Source organism: Protopterus annectens, chromosome 2.part0 (assembly GCF_019279795.1).
Source record: "Protopterus annectens isolate FY-2018-M chromosome 2.part0, PAN1.0, whole genome shotgun sequence".
In the NCBI taxonomy this organism is placed as follows: Eukaryota; Metazoa; Chordata; order Ceratodontiformes; family Protopteridae; genus Protopterus; species Protopterus annectens.
In genome coordinates, this window is record NC_056728.1 from 635,847,148 (window position 1) to 635,863,586 (window position 16,439).

General features: G+C 44.8%; 1 protein-coding gene across 1 annotated transcript in view; it reads left to right on the forward strand.

The window, feature by feature from the left end:
* NCBP1 (nuclear cap binding protein subunit 1) overlaps positions 1 to 16,439 on the forward strand; it is a 2,903,332-nt gene that overhangs the window by 1,804,121 nt on the left and 1,082,772 nt on the right. Inside the window, exon 17 of the mRNA XM_044060340.1 lies at positions 14,717 to 14,820. Coding sequence (XP_043916275.1) covers positions 14,717 to 14,820 — 104 coding nt within the window. The remainder of the gene's footprint in view (positions 1 to 14,716; positions 14,821 to 16,439) is intronic.

Here is a 16,439-nt window from a genome sequence, read left to right on the forward strand (position 1 = left end):
CCTTCTAGACTTTGCATACTTGCGGCCCTACAGATATCCTCCTGTTGGTCCTTTATATATTTTGTATGCCTTACTATTTATCCTTTAACAGCCACAACTGTTCTAGACTCAATTGAAAAACCTGTATCAGAGCTTCTGTTTCACTTATCTCTTCCCTTTCTCTTTGTCTCTAGTTTAGTCTTATCAGTTGCTGGTAGGGAAGGCAGTCTCTAATCTGCAGTCTAAACTTCTGCTTGGCTTCATCTCTTCTACCTTCCTCTCTCTAGTTATTGTTCCCAGTACTTAGTTCCTTTGCTGATTTTCTCCAGTAAATTCCAGCCCGTTTTCTATACCCCTGCTTGCAGTCATCCCTATTGGTAAAACCTTTCTTCATTACTGCGTTGGTTTAGTTCTTAAAAATACTTTCTGCTACTTTCTAAATATAGTATTGTATATGGTGGATGTTCTTCGTGTTTCACTGTTGCAGTCATTACATTTGGGTTATCTGCTTGTAGGTAGGCCTCAGTCGGCCTGATTAACAAAGTCTTGGTTCCTGCGTCGGTTGCTGTCCCTTTTTCCATGACATCAGGTCGTCCGGGGTATAAAACATGCAGCTGACGCTATTACACCAGTCTTTCTTGCTGTGCGGTGCCCGAAGCAGAAGCAGTTCGCAAGTGCCGGTCGGCTGACTCCTGAAATTTTCGTTTTCGAGTTTCAGAACCGAAGTCTTCAACTAAAATCTAAGAACCCCGTTGGGGAAACTTTTTCTTGCTCTTAACCGGTGTCAGTAAAAGTAAATAATTGCATTACTTGTGGAAAGCAAATACCTCATAAAGATTTTCATTCATATTGTATTCCTTGCCTAGGCCCAGACCACGACGTACCTCACTGTCGGTTTTGTGCCTTATTTAAACCACAAACTATCAGTCAGTTTATTTGCGCTTCCAAATATTTTGGTGCTCGGTTCAATTATCCTGATAATGTCTTTGGTCAGCCATCAGACTACCGACATTCCGAAAAAACGCAAAAATAAAGACAGAGACAGGCCGCTTATGTCCAAAGCTGCCGACGACACTTCTCCTAAGCCAGTCGCCAGTTCACCGGTACTCAGGTGCTTTCGCAGCCCCTGATACCCGCTACTTCTGATTCGCAGGCCTCTACAGAGACCCATTCAGATTCCGGTATGCTGCGAGATGCTTCAACTGTGGAACATGTGGATGTCTCTACCTTGGATGGGTCTGTAGCCACTGTGCAGGCACCAGCTTCTTAAGGTGTATTCAGGCCTACTGACTTGTGTATTAAACCGACGCCACCTTCGTCTTCAAGGCCTAAATCTCAAACCATGCCTAAAAAACGCCCAGACCGCATGGTCAGTCCTCTATGCCTAAAAAACAATTAAGAATGGCTGAAGACCTTATTACTTTATTCAGGGGAAGCCAGCCTTCCCCCTCTGAGACCTAGGACTGAGTTTGTTTATGATACTTCCGACCAGGATTCTGAATTTTCTGTTTCCTCTGATGACCAGGATTTACCCTTATCTACCTATGAGGATTCTGATGCTGAGGACTCCATTCCCACTGGTTCCCCCCCAGAGAATTTCTCTTTTGGTGAAACCTTGCATACTCTCAGGGAGCATTTTCGTTAGGAAAGTCAGGATTTCTCTGATTCTAAAAAGAGGCTTACGGATTTCTGACTCCTGCCCCTGCACAGACCTTTAGCCATACCTCCTGTACTAGACATTGTTGATGATGCATTTGCAGAATCTAACTTGGCCCCTGACTCTTTACCTCCTGCTCCCTGGAAACCTGATAGATATTACAGGGTCCCTGACTCTCACAAGTTCCTTTTCAAAAATCCTACTGCAGATCCTGAGACCATTTCACAGGGGCCAAAAGGCATTAAAGCTACAACTGCCAAAAATCCTAGCCCCTCTGATAGAGACTCCAGGGCGCTGAATAGATGGGGTAAGAAGGTATACACTTCTGCAACTTTGGCAATTAGGGCCTTAAACTGCCAGTTTCATATGTTGAAGTATCAGCAGCATATTATTGGATTGCTTAAACAGAAAATGATGTTTCCTGATTGTGCTGAAAATAAGGATTTACAGGATTTATTGCATTCAGCTGAACAGGTTGAAAAACATACTTTGCAATGTGGTTTTGACTCTAGAGGCATCTTGCAAGGGTGCTGTAACTGGGTCTGTACTTAGAGGGCATGCTTGGCTTAAGGAGCAAATCTCTACCAGATCATGTTAAAGCAAAATTGCTGGATGCTTCCCTAAACCAAGACCGCCTGTTTGGCAACAAGGCAGAAGAAGTTCTTAAAAAGATGGAAGAAAAAGCTAAATCTATGCAAACTGTTAAAGATTTTTTACAAGTACAACCTCCAAGATTTAGTAGGCATTGGCCTTCCAATAATTGGTCCTTTCCTGCCTCTTCCAGACCTTCTCGGTCCAAACCCAGATCCAGCAGAGCTCCCAGGCTGCAGTCCCAGGGTTACGCACAGGACTAAGCAGTGGGAGGCCTCCACTTCCAAATCTGGGAGTAATAAGACTCCCCCCTATGGTAAACTGTCTCAATGATTTCCTTTTAACATTTCCAAGCGCTTATCAACTGACTGCCTCTTTGGGGGGAAAGATTGCTCTTCATGCAAATAACTGGGAACTCATTACCCAGGACAAATGGGTTTTAAATAGTGTCCCAGGGATACAGATTTTACTTCCACACCTTGCCAACACCAAGTGGGTGGCCAGACCTACCCCCAAATCAGTGGGCAGAGGCCCAAAAACAAGTACTTTCTCTCTTAAGCATGGGGGCTATTCAGTTGCTACCAGAAGAGGAAAAGGGACAAGGTTTCTACTTGAGACTTTTCCTGGTACCCAGAAAAGACAATTCATGGCGTCCTATCCTGGACCTGTCTAACACCTTTTTGGAGAAAAATTCAAGATGCTGACTCTTCACCAGTTGCTTCCTATGCTAGGCAAAGATACCTGGTTGGCAACACTAGATTTAAAAGAAGCATACCTGCACATCCCAATCTGGAATCTTGCAGAAGATACCTATGCTTCAAAACAGGCTACACACACTATCCGTTCTCTGCACTGCCCTTTGGCTTATCTACTACGCCCAGGGTATTCACAAAGTGCCTAGCTCCGGTTATTGCATTTTGCAGGCAAAGAAATATTCAAATATACCCATACCTGGACGATTGTCTAATTTAGGCAGAAAGACAGGACATACTTTTGAATCATCTGGCCTTTGTACAAAGGGTTCTAACTTGTCTGGGGTACACCATAACCGAATAGAAATTACACCTGGTACCCTGTCAACAAATTATATTCCTGGGCGCAAGCTTGAATACAACTTCCCAGATGGCTTTCCTCACGTCAGAGAAACAAATTCGTTTGACAACCTACTTCAAACAAGTGGCCACAAAAACCCTGCTATCTGCAAGACCAATACTGCAAGCCTTGGGGTTCATGGCCTCCTGCATTCTTCTAATTCCATATGCAAAACTGCATATGAGGAAACTACAGTGGTATCTAAAAAGCCTATGGTGTCAACATTCTCAGGATCTAGAAGCAATGATTCCTATCATACCTTGCCTACGCCTAGAGTTCCTTTGGTGGGCAGAGGCCTGCCACCAAAACAAGGGACTACCTTTCACACCACCCGCTGCTGCCCAAAACCTAACAGATGCATCAGACTATGCATGGGGGGGCTCACCTGGCAAGGAAGTGCATTCAGGGCAAACGGAACCCAAGTCAAATGCACCTGCATATCAATCAAAAAGAAATGTTAGCTGTACAGAATTCTCTGACAGCTTTCAAGGACCACATTCTTCCAGGACAACTAATGGTAAAGACGGAACTACTGTTATGTGGTACATAAACAAGTAGGGGGGTAAACATTCTTAACCCCTCTGCAGACTAGCCATGGCATTGTGGAACACAGCCTTGAGCTACCAAGTGCACCTACAAGCTCAATTCCTGCCAGGAAAATTAAATATACTGGCAGACGGACTAAGCAGAAACCTCATGGACCCACATGAGTTGAAACTGGAACCAAGGATTTTCAACATGTTGACAAGCAAATGGGGGAGCCCAGATATAGACCTGTTTGCCTCTCTCTAGAACTACCAATTGGACAAATTTTGCACAAGGACTCCCCAGAAACAAGATTGGAAAGTGGATGCTCAGTCCTCCAGCTGGAAAAACCTATCTGTCTATGCCTTCCACCCTCTGCCTCTGCTCTCCAAAGTACTACTAAAAATCAAACAGGACAAACCAAGGATGACTGGCCACGCCAACACTGTGGCACCCTCTCCTGCACAGTGTGTCACTGTTATCCCCATGGCACCTGCCTCAGACTCCTTCCCTGTTGTCTCAGCAGGAGAACCAGATTCTGCACCCACAGCTTATAACACTGAACCTAGCAGCCTGGCTAATTACCTAATCTCTCCTTTACCATCCCTCAGTAAAACCTGTGATGGGTATCATTTTAGAAGCACGGAGGCCTAGTACTAGAAAATCTTATGCTGAAAAATGGAAAAGATTCTGTGCCTGGCACCAATCTCAAGGGATGAGCACAGCAGTGCCCAATTTACCTCAGATTTTACAATACTTACCCGAGATGCTTCACAAGGGCCTGTCTTTTTCCTCCATCAAAATTCACGCCTCAGCCATTTCAGCTCATTATAACACAGAACCTCCCCTCTTCTCTCATCCACTGCTCAAGCAGTTCCTCAGAGGGACCAAAAATTTGAGACCACCCAGGAGAGCTCCAACCCCAGCCTGGGACCTTAACTTGGTTTTGGAGAAACTCAATCTACCTCCTTTCGAGCCAGCTGCTACTGCAGACTTAACATTTCTTTCTTGGAAAACAGTTTTCCTTTTAGCAATCACTTCAGCAAGAAGGGTATATGAATTACAGGCCCTTATGGCAATGGAGCCTTTCATCATCTTTCATGCGGGCAGGGTGTCCCTCAGAACCAATCCATCCTTCATGCCCAAGGTGGTATCCAGTGTGGCTCTTAATCAGTCCATTCATTTGCCAGCCTTCTTTCCCAATCCACAGAACAAAGGGGAACAGATACTGCATTCCTTAGATGTGTACAGACAACTTAGATTCTACTTGGACAGGACTAAACCTCAAAGGAAATCTGAACAACTACTGGTGGCATTTGAGGCAGGGGCAGTGGCATTTGTGACAGGGGCAGAGGGGAAGGCTATTTCAATGCAAATCATTTCTAAATGGATAGACCATTGCATTCATTTCTGCTATAAGCACCATGGAAAACCTATCCCACAGGGGATCAGACCTCACTCCACCAGGGTTGCATCTACCTCTACAGCCTTTCTCAGAGAAGTCCCTATCAGGGACATCCTAGAAGCTGCTACCTGGAGTTCTGTACATACATTCACCAAGCATTATCATTTGCCAGTTTTCTCTAAATCCAGAGCTGGCATTGCCACTGCAGTCTTGCAGGGCCTTATAGCTGGTCCTAATGCTATCTTAATTCTTCCTCCTAACCATAGCTTTGGGAATCTACCCAAATGTAATGACTGCAGCAGTGAAACATGAAGAACATAGTACAGTTGTGTACACTTAGATGTTCGGGTGTATTCACTGTTGCAGTCCTGGTTACCTTCCCTCCAGCCCCCTAACTTCTTTTGGCTATACCTCTACTTTCCTTTACTATGCTTAAAAGCTTTTTGGTGTATTTGCTTTTTTGTTGGAGGTATATAATTGTATTTTTATATTTAATTGCTTCCCATTAGGGGGGCACCTGAAATCTGGGGCGAGAAAAACTGATGTAATGGTGTCTGTTGCATGTTTTATACCCCTGACGACCTGACGTCATGGAAGAAGGGACAGCAACTGACGCAGGACCCAAGACTTTGTTATTCAGGCCGACTGAGGGCTACCTACAAGCAGATAACCCAAATGTAATGACTGCAACCGTGAATACACTCCCAGCATCTACATTTATGGTAAGTGTACACAACTGTACTTTTTTCTCCTTAAAAAAACCTGTGTTCAGAATTTTTTTCTCCTTATCCTACTTCTTTAACTAGACCCCCCCCCCCCCACCCATATCATCATCCCTTCCCCGGCCCACTTTGATTTATATAGCCATCTGCTTACTTTATACATTTGAGCAATTAGCTGCATAGCTGTGAGGTATCCCTTCAAGTCAGGGAATCTTAAACTATCTTTTTTATGTAGGGAGAATAGATTTACCCACTTTACTTTTGCCCTCTTCCTTTCCCAAATTCCTCAACTGCATCAACTAGAGGAGGGGTTGTGGACCATAATTAAGTCCACCTGATGTGTACATAAAAGTGAAGGAACTAGAAACATTTTCACTAGTGTATTTTTTTATCCGTGTCTGTAATAAAGAACTTCAGCTTCCCGGTTTTTGCATTTTCTTCATTGTCTTACCACATATCCTTAGCTGCCATAATATAATCCTTTTTAATCCATGTACCGTAATAACTTATCTAATGGTGGATATTGCTGAACCAGTTAATGTGAAGATACATAGCTTGCATCTGTAGTCTTTGTTTTTAACTCATTTATGTTCTATTCTGAAAATACTTTAAACAAATGTTCCACAACACTGAAATCTCTTTTTAAGCATCATCTTGAAATAAAGCCTACTTTTCTTGATTATCATTCTAGTTGCATCCTTAAATGTTTGTCCTTTTTTGGCAGTGGCTATAAGTGTAAAACAAAGGGGAAAGAGGACACACCCCTACCCTGGTTTTGTGTATTCCAGTACAGCTTGAGTATTGAACTCTCCCACCTTGATTATTCCCTCCAACCCTTGATGTATTTTCCTAGTTAACCATATTCTCAAACGTCAGTGCCTGAATTGTGTAACATAGCACTGTTTTCCACCTGCTTTCCCATCTTAACAAATTAAAATGGATGTATTCTTTATTTTCTGATTGAAAACAGAGGATGTAATGGGATCCTATCTCGCCTACATTCATGACAGATGGGTTCGGAGCCGATCCATCGGCTCCGACTCGGCAACTAATACACTAGCACGAAGTCTCTCATTGGCTGGGCTACTCCCTATCCCAGGATGCACTACACCTGCTTCCCCAGATCTCGTTTGCCGCTTTACAAGCTGGACGTGGTCTCGACTAGGCTGGAGCTAAGTGATTCTTTTTACCTTTATTGGTCTTTGACCTTGGGGTTTTTTGTCATATATTAACCAAACAGCTGTTTTAACAGCTATTCCTTATTATTCCTTACTATTTGTTACATTTGAGTGCTTGAGTGTCTTCTGGTACTTTATTTTTTCAGTCGGGCAAGGCCCGTTTAAGTTAGAGGGCCTTTGCCCTACCCTTGTGTGCTATTTAGCCTTAATTACTTTTTGTGGTAAATTGTTTTTTTTCGGGCCAAGCCCGTTTAAATTAGAGGGCTTTGGGCCGTTGGACTTGTTTTGTCTGTTTGTTTGTGAGGTAAACTTTTTCTTAAGTACTCGCGCCAGTGTGTCTCGCGCTTTTCAGTTGGCGCAATTCTGTTATAGTGCTTACTTATTGTGGTAAAGTCATACTTTTTGAAGGGCCTGTACTATGTCTAAGGAACAAAAGTCAGGTTTTAAAAAATGCACTCGGTGCAGTTATAAAATGTCCATCACAGACAGCCATTCAGTCTGTGTCTATTGTTTGGGGCCGAAACATCTGCAAGAGACTTGTAGCGTATGTCATGCTTTCTCTGCTAGAGTTCTTCAAGAACGCAAGAACAAGTTGATATTGAAAGGGCTTATCAAACCTTCTTTTGAGGAAGCCTTAAATCCTCCTGTTGCTTCCAAAAAGAAAAGATCGTCGGCACCGACAAGTCCGTTGGAGCAGACTTCTAAAAAGACAAAATTGACCTCTTCTTCTTCGGCTCCACTGACTTCGGGGCCGAGGGTCGAAGGGTCTGCCTCGATACCTCCTACTTCGGCTCCATTGCCTTCGGAGCCGCAAGTTGGAGTATCGAGAGGTGAATCACCTCCATCGGTTCCAATGGCTTCGGAGCCGGTGGAAGTGTGCAGCTCAGACTCTTCCCCCTCGGCTCCGAAGAAGGCTCCTTCGGTGCCGATGGTGGTCCATGCTGTGGTGGAGTCTGCGCCGATAGAATTGGAGCCGTTTCGGAGCTGGTCCCCTTCTCTCTCGGAGCCGAGAGGAAAGTCTTCTCGAGTGTCTACCTCCTCTAAATCCTCGAGACTGTCAGATTCGGACCTGGATAGGGTTTTACAGAGGCTATTCCAATCTCCAGTGTTTACTAAAATGGTATCGGCTCCAGCACAGTTTGCTTCGGAACCAATCCCCCCTCCAACACATTTGATTCCTCCTCCAACCTCTTCGGAGCCGTTGGAGCCGGTGGTGGTGGAGCAATGTGGAGCCATACGGTCGGAGCAGAGACCCCTTACAGGCCTCTCGACTCCGACTGTGCTTCCTACCCTGTCCTCCGGTTCAGGGTTTGGTACTGCGACCTCTTCAGCCGGGCCCGAGGGGAATACTTTGGGATTGGGTGCTTCGGTGCCTAGTCTTCCTCTCGGAGCATCGGCTGCTGGAATTCCCAGTGCCATCGTGGCCTCTAGACCAGTGACCTCCTTGGATTCTGGAGGTCCGGCCTTTGAGGCCATGAGGAGCGCGCTGGCCATGCCTTTGCCGGTTCAACAAGATTCTACCTCACCGTCCCTAGATTTGGAGACTGGTGCCTCTGTTGTGTTGCAGCCCCCCGGCAGCGGGGCCCCAGGGCCTGAGGATACCCCCATCGGGGGTTCCCTTCTTCCGGGTGGTCCGTCCGAAACTGCTTCGGACGAACCCCCACGGAAGAAATTGTGTAAGAGGAAACACGTAGACTCCCAAGATGAGTCTATTACATCGGATACTGACCTCGATGACACAGAAGGGTCCCCCAAATCATCTTTGGATGATATCTCCTTCTCAGATATCTTGGAGATTCTGAGACAGAGAGGTGACTGGCAAGCCAAAACCCCTTCAGCTGAGGAGTCAGTCTTCCTCAAGGCCTTTGGGGCCCAGCCTTCCGCCTCCTGGGTGTCTCCGCGCTAGGATGAACTCCTTGATTTGGTTTCTCGAAGGGTGTGGGAACACCCTGATTCTGTGGAACCGGTGCCTGCGAGGCCCAATAAATTTTTGTCAGCCCCCCCCCAGAAGGAGTTTCTCACAAAGGGTGTGCCTGTAGATGCTTTGGTGGTGGCTTCTGCCACACAGCAGGGCGTGGCAGGGGCTTCGACGTCTATTCATCCTCCTAATAAGGATTCTAGGAGTATGGATAGGTGCGGAAGCATACCCTGTCCACAGCGGCCTTTACCTTACGGTCGCTGAACTACTTATGTCATTTTACGAGGCTCCAAAGGGATCTTCTCAAAGAGCTAAATGACTCTCTTGTTGGTAATCTACCTGAGGCGCTGGCCCCGACTGTTGGCACACAGATGACTACCCTCTTTTCTATTGTTAACTCGTCCATGAGGCTCATTTCATATGCGGCGGCGTAGTAGAGCAGCGGAACAGGCGTTGCCCTCAGGAGACAAGCCTGGTTACGCTTGTGTTCGTTCACGGAGGCTTTCAAGTCTTCCTTCGCCGACGCCCCCTTTGATGGGTCATCTTTGTTTGGACCCAAGGTGAAGGACACACTAACTAGGTGCGAGCAGGAGGGCAAGACTTTGACTGCCGTTGGGGCCCGATTTTCCGCTCCTTCTAGGCCTTACCCCAAGGCTGGGAGAGGAGGGAAAATGTGGTTTAAAAAATCTCAGAAGTCTTTCCCTACTCCACCCAGTGATTCCCCCTCCAGAGGCAGGGGGGGGGTTTGGAAGACGCCGCCCCAGAGGTGGCAGAGGCCCCCGTAACTCTGGAGACCGCGATTCCTTTCGTGGTTCTTCATACAACCAGCATTCCTGAGTTGTTGCCCGACTGTGCAACTCCGGAGCCAGTCGGGGGTCGCTTTGCGGCGCACCCACAAGCTTGGGAATCCATAACAAGCGATCAGTGGGTGCTTCGCATTTTTACCGGAGGTTATATCATCCCCTTCAACAAACCCCCCCTTTCTTTAAGGGAAATCCCGGACGTACCACCCAGTCAGCGGGATCAAGCAGCATTAGGGGTTTCAAAGCTGCTAGAAAAAAGAGCCATCCAGCCTGTCCCCATCGACCAGATCGGATCAGGAACTTACTCAAAATTATTTTTGGTACCAAAAAAGACAGGGGACTTCAGGCCCATTTTGGACCTCAGTTCATTGAATCGTTTCGTAAAGAAGTCCAAATTCCGAATGGTCACTCTTCAATCTATTCTTCCTTTGCTGGAAAAAGATGCATGGATGTGCTCCATAGATCTCCAGGACGCTTACTATCACATTCCCATAGCTCAAGAGTCCAGGAGACATTTACGCTTCTGCCTCGGAGTCAGTCATTTTCAATTCCGAGCACTGCCCTTTGGTCTCACCACAGCCCCCAGGGTGTTCACCAAGTGTCTGGCAGTGGTAACTGCTCACCTGAGAAGTCTGGGATTCCAGGTGTTTCCTTATCTAGACGACTGGCTCCTTACTGCCACCTCCGAGCATCTACTACTCCAAGCGTTCAGAGCCACGTTCACCTTGGGCCGTTTCTTGGGGATCACGTTCAATTTGCAAAAATCTGTACTACAGCCATCTCAGCGTATTACTTTCATAGGCGCAGACTTAGACACAAAAAGAATGCGCGCCTTTTTACCGGCAGCAAGAATTCAGGTGTTACAAGATCAAGTCATATCCTGTCTCCCCCTACAAAGAGCCCCGGCCCATCGGATCCTACAACTGTTGGGCTCGATGGCGTCGACCATACTTTTGGTTCCCTTGGCCAGGCTTCATATGCGAATTTTACAATGGCTACTGTCGGTTCAATGGTCTTATCAGGAACTTCCCTTGAACCACTTAATCATAATCACGGAAAGTTGCCGTCGAGATCTGCATTGGTGGCTTCTCCAATCAAATCTCGACCAGGGGCGACCCTTTATACCACAACGTCCGTTGCCACTGTGACTACGGACGCCTCCCAGGTAGGGTGGGGGGGTCATTACCTGGACAGGTCGGTCCAAGGCACATGGCAGATCCAGGAAACGCATTTGCATATCAATGTCCTGGAGATGAGAGCGGTACTATTGGTACTCCAAGCTCTCCATCACGCTCTCCCACAGGGCCCGATTGCTATCCTATCCGACAACATGTCGGTGGTATGGTACATAAACAAGCAAGGTGGAACCAGGTCTTACCCACTATGCAGAGAAGCCATGAGACTTTGGCACTGGGCGGTAGCTACCAACCGCTTTCTAATGGCAACGCACATACCGGGGAAGTCCAATGTGATTGCGGACAGATTAAGCAGGACCATTCTCTTACCCCACGAATGGTCCCTCAACCAGGGTATAGCTGCGAAAATCTTCGACAGATGGGGTCATCCTTGCTGCGACCTGTTTGCCAGCCCTCACAATGCGAAATGCAGAGAGTTCTTCACACTTTTCCCTTCTCAGGGACAGACTCCCAGGGACGCTCTGACTCACATTTGGCCTCCCGGTCTTCTCTACGCCTTCCCTCCATTCCCCCTCTTACCGAGGGTGATACAGAAGGCCATTTACATGGAGAGCGAGATGATTTTGATTGCCCCGCACTGGCCTCGTCAAGTTTGGTTTCCTTTCCTACAGAGGCATGCGATAGAAGGTCCATGGTTTCTGGATCCGGTGCCAGACCTGTTGACTCATCAGTCAGGACGGCTTCATCCGTCTCTCAGGTCCCTGAAGTTGGCAGCATGGTTACTCCACTTCCATCCTTAGTCCGAGACAATGCTCTTTCCCCGGACGTGGTCCACATACTGTCTTCTTCTCATAAACCTTCCACCATCAAACTTTATTCCAGTAAATGGAAAAGGTTTGCTTTCTGGGCTCAAGAACGGGTATAGATCCTCTCACTGCACCAGTATCGGAGGTTCTGAATTTTCTGGCCTCCCTTTTTCAGTCGGGCTCTTCAGTTTCTACCATTAAGGTTCAGCTAGCGGCCATTTCTAATTTTCATGCTTCATTTGAACCTTCATTGATGTCTCACAAACTTTGTAAGGCTTTCCTTAAAGGGGCTTGGCTCCTGAGGCCTCCTTTATCTCATCCTGTTCCCCCGTGGGATTTGAATATGGTTCTTGCTGCCCTAACTGCCCGTCCTTTCGAACCAGCTGCTACCTGTGATTTAAAATTTCTGTCTTGGAAAACGGCCCTTTTAGTAGCCATAACGTCTGCCAGGCGAGTTTCAGAACTTCAAGCTCTTTGTTCTGATCCTCCCTATTTGATTTTTCACAAGCATAGAGTTTCATTGAAATTAAACCCTGCATTTATACCAAAAGTGGCCTCCTCTTTCTGTATGCAACAAACTATAGAACTCCCTGTCTTTTTCCCAGAATTCTCTAATAACGCAGAATATACTTTGCATCAATTGGACGTACATAGACAACTGCATTTTTATTTGAATAGAACTGCTCAAACGCGGAAATCTAATCAATTGTTCGTTTCCTTTGCAGCGAACAAATTGGGTCAACCAGTAACAAAAACCTCCATATCTAAATGGATTAAAGATTGTATCATTTTTATTTATTCACAAGCTAACAAAGACCTCCCCTTTCCAGTCAAGGCTCATTCTACCAGGGCAATGGCTACTTCCGTAGCTTTTCACTCCAAGTTATCAATAGATGATATTTGTGCTGCAGCAACCTGGACTTCTCCGCACACTTTCATTTCTCATTACAAATTGGATGTGGTTTCTCGAGGCAGAGCTTCCTTTGGTTCCACAGTTCTCAGGAGTGTTTTCCAATGAGCCACCCGGGATGTAGGTGCTAGGGACGCTGTCCCATCTGTCATGAATGTAGGCGAGATAGGATCCCATTACATCTTTTAGTTATGTACTTACCATAACTTCGGATGTATGGGATCCATCTCGCCTACATTCATAAGTACCCACCCTCCTTCCCCCTTCCATTTGGATTTAGAGGAGCTGTAGTCCCTCTTTTCTTGGCGTTCTTTCTTGAACTTTGGTTGGTTTACTGTGACTACTAGTTTTTCTGTGTTTGCATGGATGTATGAAAGCGAACAAACAAGATCTGGGGAAGCAGGTGTAGTGCATCCTGGGATAGGGAGTAGCCCAGCCAATGAGAGACTTCGTGCTAGTGTATTAGTTGCCGAGTCTGTCATGAATGTAGGCGAGATGGATCCCATACATCCGAAGTTATGGTAAGTACATAACTAAAAGCTTTAGTTGGCTAAAATTCTGTGTGTATTTTTGAGTCTTGCTAGCAACCCCCCCCCCCCCCCATTTTATTTATTTATTTATTTTTAAGTCAACAACTCTTAATTTCTTTGTACACTGAATCTTCAGCTTTAGTTTCCACTGTGGAGACAGGATTGCTTAGTGTTTTAAAGACTTTCAAGCCCATATGGTGGCATAGGTTAAGTGCTGCAGTGCACTTCCCCTTCATCATTCTGTGTATATTTGAATTGTATTTTAATGTAAAGTTTCATAAACATAAGCTGTGGTCTAGATATGTTTATTGTATAATGCAGTGACATATACCTGGGGATTGTGTGAAATGCTTTCACAGCCTGTGATAATTTCCTGCAAATGCATTGTGATGCATCCATTAAAGTCTATAAATGTATCCCTACACTGATGTCACTGAGGATAAAGTTGATTGTCATGAGGAAACTGAAGTTTATGAAGGATTTTAACAAAAAAAAGGTGTGCATTAACTGATGGGGGTCAAAATGCTTTATGGCAGTTTACTCACCACATGCCTTTAAGCAAAATGTAAGTAAGAAGTGTTGTCAAGCACTAAATTTGAAAGAAAATTTTATTCAGACAGCTAAAATATTATACACTCTTAGAGCTGGTGCTCAAGTATTTGAAATGTACTATTTTTTTTTCTTGTTAAAAAAAAGGTTAAATGTGTGATTGTTTCCTTCTGATTTTTGCATGAGAACAGTGCTTTGGTGGCATGTTTCTTTTTCCATATAAGCAAGACTTGTTTAGTATAGGTCAGGTATTTTAGAATTTGTCAGCTCCACTAGTACAGAGAGAGAAAGCCTTGCCTGACCTGTTTGATTCAAGTTTGGTTAGAGGTGCAAGTACCTGTTGCATCTAGCATGGGGGCGAAGTGGATCAGTGCAGTTCAGCCTGGTCTCCTCTCCTGAGGGGAGGAGGAGGAGGCTGGGATGAGGGTGTTTGTATCTAGGCATTCTTTCATGATGGAATAAATGATGGGCACTGGGGCTCACATCGTGGTACTGGCTGTGATTCACATGTGGAGATGCCGCCATTAACTGCAGGTCTCATTGCACACCAGTGCCTTGAACACTGAAGCCTCCACATGGAAATGTAAAGCTTAGAAGTAAAACTCCAGGCTTCATCTCATGGAAAATGGATCCCAACTTCCCTGAATCACCTCCGGGAATGAACAAGTCTGTTGGGTAATCAGGGGGGACAGGCTTAGTGGTCTGAGAGGGATTGGGTTAAAGGATAAAAGAGGGATTTCTAGATGTTAACTGCTGTGGTTTGAGCAGTTTTAAATTGCATCAAACAGGCTATGTATTAAAATGCAACAACAAAGTAGGTAATATACTAAGAGATGGAAAAGTATGTAAATTTGTTCGATTGAATGGTTGGAATAAAAATGCTTAAAAGAACATGTTTGTGTACTGCTGTTACAGGCTTTCTTATCACCAAAGAATAGTAGAAATTGTTCCGTCAACGTTCGCTGCACTACTTCCATCAAACCCTATATGCATCTATAAGTTTGGTGATGAAAGTAACAGTAAGTATTATTTGCAATTAGCTTTGAATGAGGTGTTTAATTTTTCTTTAACGTGAAGTGTGATTATGGTTTCTTTTTAGTTTGAAGTATTCGTTTAGTTGCCTTTATTATCAGATAATGTATCCCATATTCTAATGTCAAAGACCTTCTATGATGGTTACTTGGTTGGGTTTCTCTTCTATGACAGTCAGAATTTGACAAAAAAGAACTTTATAAAGATCCCACATAATGGAATGTCTGTTTTCCTATTCCAGTGCATGCCTTAACCTGCTAAGTAGATGAAAGTCTGTGTCTACCAGTTTTTTGCGTCCACGTTTTGGATCACAGTCTTTCCTGTCATTTGAGTAGTCCTGAGTTAACTGGCCTGGTAAAAATTCATATTAAATCAAGTTATGTACAAGCACTCTTAATCAGTTACCTTTACTGACCTGGGACTTGCATGGTATTTAAAAAAAATATATAGTGCAATAAGTTTCAGCATTTCGGCTCTGCTCCTCAGCTCCATGCGCAGAAGTTTCTAGCTTTCCTAGACCAAAAAGATGGAAGCCTTTAACAACTCCTCACATAGGGACTGACAGGAGAGCCCCACACAAGCCCCATACATTGCTAAGAACATTACCAAGGAAGACAGCAACAGAGTTGGTCATGAACTATACCTTCAAAAGGTAAATCTGTTGTGTAGTGCATGGAGTGTGGTGATTATATTGCGACGTTTAACACTTAACTGATTTGTTTTTTCAAAGTGGCATGGGACCCAATCTTGACAGTTGATCCGATGTCCATTTTTATCATGTTCAACCATTGTGACTTGGATCCAACCTCAGGGCTGGTCTTGGCACCTCTAAATGCATGCATCTGGGGCCTGACTCCACCCCTACCCAGAAGCCCTCACCACCTTCATCTTTTACCTCTGATCTCATTTGCCACCTGAAACGCACATCAATTTGAGATTTTTGAGGGGCTGTGATCTGCATAGTTTTCTACGATAAGTAGCAACCTTTTATCTACAGTTGTTTTCCTTTACCCTTGTATTAGCTAGAGTATTCTTTGTTGATACCTTTAGTATTATTATAGTTAGTATTAGTGTAGTGGATAAATAGTATTTAGACTTTAGGGCCTGTGTTGTGGCCTCATACTTTGGCTTATATGTTACTTACATAGATTTCTTAGGATACTGTTCTGCACTGGTTAAGATAACTTTTTTGGTGTACAGCATTAGTTAGAATAACTTTAAGGCATATTTTGCAGTGTGCCATTTTTGATAGCGTGAATTGTGTGTGTATGCTTTCACTATGTTGGATAAAAGGTTTTGAAAATGCCATCTGTGTAGACACAATTCCACCTCAGGATCCCTTCCCTTGTGTGTTTTTTTTGTTTGGAATCTGTGCATTTATCATCAGAATGTGGCAAATAGAAATATTTTGGCAGTAAAGCCTTGCAAAGTCGCAAGGACAAGTTAATTTTAAAAGGGTTGCTCCCTCCTCAGCAGTTGAAACCCTCTTCCCCTGCTAAGTTGTCAGAAAAGCACAAGGAAAGGGAGAAAGATAAAGGAAAAGAAAAGGAGAAAGAAAGGGAAGAACCCAGAGAACAGAAAACTGTGGACAATTCCCATGAAAGGG